This window comes from Terrapene carolina, unplaced genomic scaffold (genome assembly GCF_002925995.2).
Source record: "Terrapene carolina triunguis isolate 2854851 unplaced genomic scaffold, T_m_triunguis-2.0 Scaffold33356, whole genome shotgun sequence".
NCBI lineage: Eukaryota > Metazoa > Chordata > Testudines > Emydidae > Terrapene > Terrapene triunguis.
Window position 1 is genome coordinate 1913990 of NW_020697707.1, and position 4058 is coordinate 1918047.

General features: G+C 45.5%; 1 protein-coding gene across 1 annotated transcript in view; it reads right to left on the bottom strand.

The window, feature by feature from the left end:
• The window catches only part of LOC112110888 (dynein heavy chain 6, axonemal), a 181768-nt gene that overhangs the window by 79797 nt on the left and 97913 nt on the right, over positions 1-4058 (bottom strand). The window contains exon 49 of the mRNA XM_026663340.1: positions 1901-2136. Within this exon, the coding sequence (XP_026519125.1) occupies positions 1901-2136 (236 nt within the window). The remainder of the gene's footprint in view (positions 1-1900; positions 2137-4058) is intronic.

Here is a 4058-nt window from a genome sequence, read left to right on the forward strand (position 1 = left end):
CACCGCTCTCCCCTGCAGGGGCAGGAGGCCGAAGCTTGGTCCTGCGGCAGCCAAGCTTCCCTCCTCCCCCTTCTTCCCCCAGCTTGGTGCATTCCGGCCCCTCCGCCCCTCCTCCTCCTCTCAGTGGGCAGCAGCGTGCCACTCAGAATCGGCTCGCGTGCCGTGTTTGGCACGCGTGCCGTAGGTCGCCGACCCCTGCTATAGACAAAGGCAGGCTGCCAAACCTGCTACTTTTCTAGTAGAATGGGCCCTATGGGCTTTCTGACTCTGAAATTCCAGCCAAGTCACAACAGGTATGAATCTGTACTTTAATCTCCTGAGACAATCTTTTAACCAAAGAGTTGGGCCTTTGCTTCTCTCTCCAACAACCGTGTGAATTTCCTATATGGTTTAGTCCTGTCAAGGTAATAAACGCTTTTCACAATGAAGCCATGGAAGCTAGTCTTCCCTGGTACACAAGCTTGTAAAAAACTGGATTGGCTCACATGAAAATCCAAAGCCACCTTAGTCAAAAATTTTGGATGTGTTCCTTATGGAGAATCCACCACCAACTTGGAGTTCAGCCGATCAGATCCTCAGCTGGTGAGAATCAATGTAGCTTCTTTGAGGTCACTGGAGCTATGCCAATTTACCCCAACTGAAGATCTGGCCAAGAGACTTTTGTACTGACATGATATGTTAGGAAACACTCATCAGCAAAAGATGATAAGAAGACCAGTCTCTTAATGGTTAAAAAAAGCAGCTTCCAAGAGCTCCGTGAGAAATTCTCAAAGTAGAAGTGAGAGGAGGCTTACTAAAAAGTAACCCAATCTCAAATTAAATAATACATTTGGTTTATTTAAAGAAAAAACTACTTTATTTATAGTCAAGATTTAAAAATCCATATAGTTGGGAGTAAATAACTCAGTGGTACTTATGCTTTAAGTAAAAAATACTCCAATATTCTGTAAAAAGGGAGAATTTGACCTGAGGAATGTTCAGTTTTTGAAATGTGGATTGTTTACCATGCCAGATATTTTAGCATCATTATCTAAAATATGGCTTTTCATTGTTCTGTTTTGTTATGATATCTTACTGATGTAATAAATCTCTACATCCTCTTTGAACGTTAATTGCTCCATTGCTTGAGGCATACCACAACTTTATGCTTCAAGAAACTAGAATTTGACCCAAGCACATCAAAGCTGACAAGTTTTATCATTAGGGATTTTGGAAACTCTTATAAAATAATTGCTTGTACCAAAGACACAAAGTACGTCATGCAAAATTAAATGTAACCCTATAATTTAATCTTCCTTCTCCTCATTCAGAACTGGTTTCAAAGAATATATGTGGTCTGTTATTATAAATTAGTGATGGACCCAAGACACATAATTTGGAACTGGTTCTGAAACTTTGAAAAAGTTCAAGAAGTTTGACATGCGGTTTTAGTCCAGCCCACTACAGAGAATGAGATAAGTTATGAACTATAGATGCCAATCTAGATCTGAACTTCCCCAAAGTTCAGGGGTGTTTTGACTCGGGGTTTTGGTTCAGGCCAATCTTTTTCATAAATATAATCACCACATCACGGTGGATGATGATACCATTTTTCTGAGAAACGTGTAGAAGGTGTTTTGCGTGAGAGACCCACAAAGCAAAGCTAAGCAGTTGTGACTACAGCTGTCAAAGAGACAATGCTCTGATTCAACCAAAGATATTCTCCACATTAGTGTACTCTTCCCATTAAAATGTGAATTTATTGTACAAGTAGGTACCATTATACAAAACATTTCACTAAGGAAGAGCTGGGAGGAGAGGGGGTGGGGAGAAAAATCAAAGAAAAAACAAAGAAAAATATTAACAAATAATGGGTTAAAATAAATTAAAACAAAATACTATATAGCTCTGAATGGCTTACTTTGCATTTAAAAGAATGGAGATAGCTTCCATTACAGTCATGACAAGATCCGGAGGCTTGGTAAAAACTCTAATTTCCGATATATCTGCTTTATCCAAAGAGTCAAGAGCTTTGTTTGCAGCCTCTAAAGCTGGGAGAGCTTCATCCAGATCCCGTTGAGCATCATCAGCAATTGCCTGAGTCTCTTCCGCTTTCACTTTTGCAATAGCTTCATCTTCTTGAACAACCCGGCGAACCTCAACATTAAATGGGCAGTGAAATATTTTCAAAACACAACAAATGTTTAAATGGCTTAACTTGTTCTGTCTTATTTCTTTAACAGGTTTGCTTAACACTCACTTCTGCATTTTTGGTTTTATACATAAAGTATGCAAAACAGAATTATAGAGGAGCGTCACCGGTCCTGACACGCACAGAAAGTTATTAATTGGTGAAAGATACTAAAATCCCATTATTTTTGAGGAGCAAAGGCCAAGAATCTGCAAGGACAGACCAAATCCTGTAGGCCTCAGGCTCCGGCCTACCACTGGCAGCATAACTGGCTGCACTGCTATTGACCTTTCCTCAGCAGCCATAACCCCTGAGATGTGTGTCACAGAGAGCACAAGCGATGTTAACGCTTCTTGGAGCAGCATTAACTAACATGGGAAATGTCTGCCTAAACTCTGCGGCATCCACAGAAGAAACATTTGTACTGGTAGAAGCTACACTATAGAAAAGCAGGACACAGTCTAATTGCCTTTCCCTTTCTGCAATCCCTGTCAAGGCTCAGTTCTGCGCTTTTAGGCCCTTGTGCTCCTCAGTATGCAGGGGCGGCTCTAGGCACCAGCAAAGCAAGCAGGTGCTTGGGGCAGCCCATTTGCAGGGGCGGCAGGGATCCAGCATGGGAGATAAGAACCAACAGGGGGCCCTGGGAGCTGTAGTTCCTTGGTTAGCTCCCTGCCTATAGAGCCAGCCCTGGAGCAGGGAAAGAACTACATTTCCCAGCATTCCCTTGGCCACTACCAACAGGAAAGAGGGGGAGGGAGTGAGGAAGCTGAGACCTCATGCTGCAGCCTGCTGTGAATGGAGAGCTGCACTGTGAGTAGGGATACCATATTTTAACATTCAAAAAATAGGACACTTCACGGGGAGGGAGGGTAGCCCCACCCTGCCACCATCCACTCCCTCCGACTACCCCCCACAGAAACCACAACCCATCCAACCCCCCCGCTCCCTGATCACCCCCTCCCAGGACCCCTGCCCCAACTGCCCCCCAGGACCCCACCCCCTATCTAAGCCCCACTGGTCCTTGTCCCCTGATTGCCCCCTCCTGGGACCCCACCCCCTATCTAAGCCTCCCTTCTCCTTGTCCCCAACTGCCCCATCCTGAGACCCCCCACAACTTCTCCCCTAGGACCCCACCCCCTACCTGTCCCCTGACAAACCCCTGGGACTCCCATGCCTATCCAACTGCTGCCTGTCCCCTGACTGCCCCCCCCCCAAACTCCTGACCCATCTAACCCCCGACCCATCTAACCTCCCTTTCTCCCTGCCCCTGACTGCCCCCCAGAACCTCCGCCCCATCCAACTCCCCCTGCTCCCTGTCCCTTGACTGCCCCCCTGGAACCCCCTACCCCTTCTCCAACCCCCTAGCCCCCTTACCGTGCCACTCATACCAGCGCGTCTGGCTCCGCGCAGTGCCAGACACACTGCTGCATACATGCTGCCGTGCTCCCCCGCGGAGCCAGAGTCCCCCCCCCCAGCACCTGCCTTCCAGATTTGAACACCTCAAAATTCAGGAGTGCTCAAGCTCAGTTTGGGCAGCTGTTACTTCATTTCTCCCAAATCAAATATACTGATCCACTGTAACTTGCTGTAGAAAAAGTAGGATAAAATTGAGCAAGAAATGCTTCCCAGTGGTTATTAGGACTGGAATTGCTATTTTCAACAGCCATTGCCTTTTTTTTGTATGTTTGTTTGAAAGGAAGACAGTGATATTGCATTGGCAAATTCCCCATAGAAAGAAAGAGTGGAACAAAAGAATAATAAAGGCACCTCAACTTTTCCTCATTTATGTAGGACAGTCTTATAATATGCATCCAGATATCCTCCAATCACACAAGCTGAAAACTGTTCCACTTTACTGCAGTTCTGTAACCATATGGGAACCAATCCT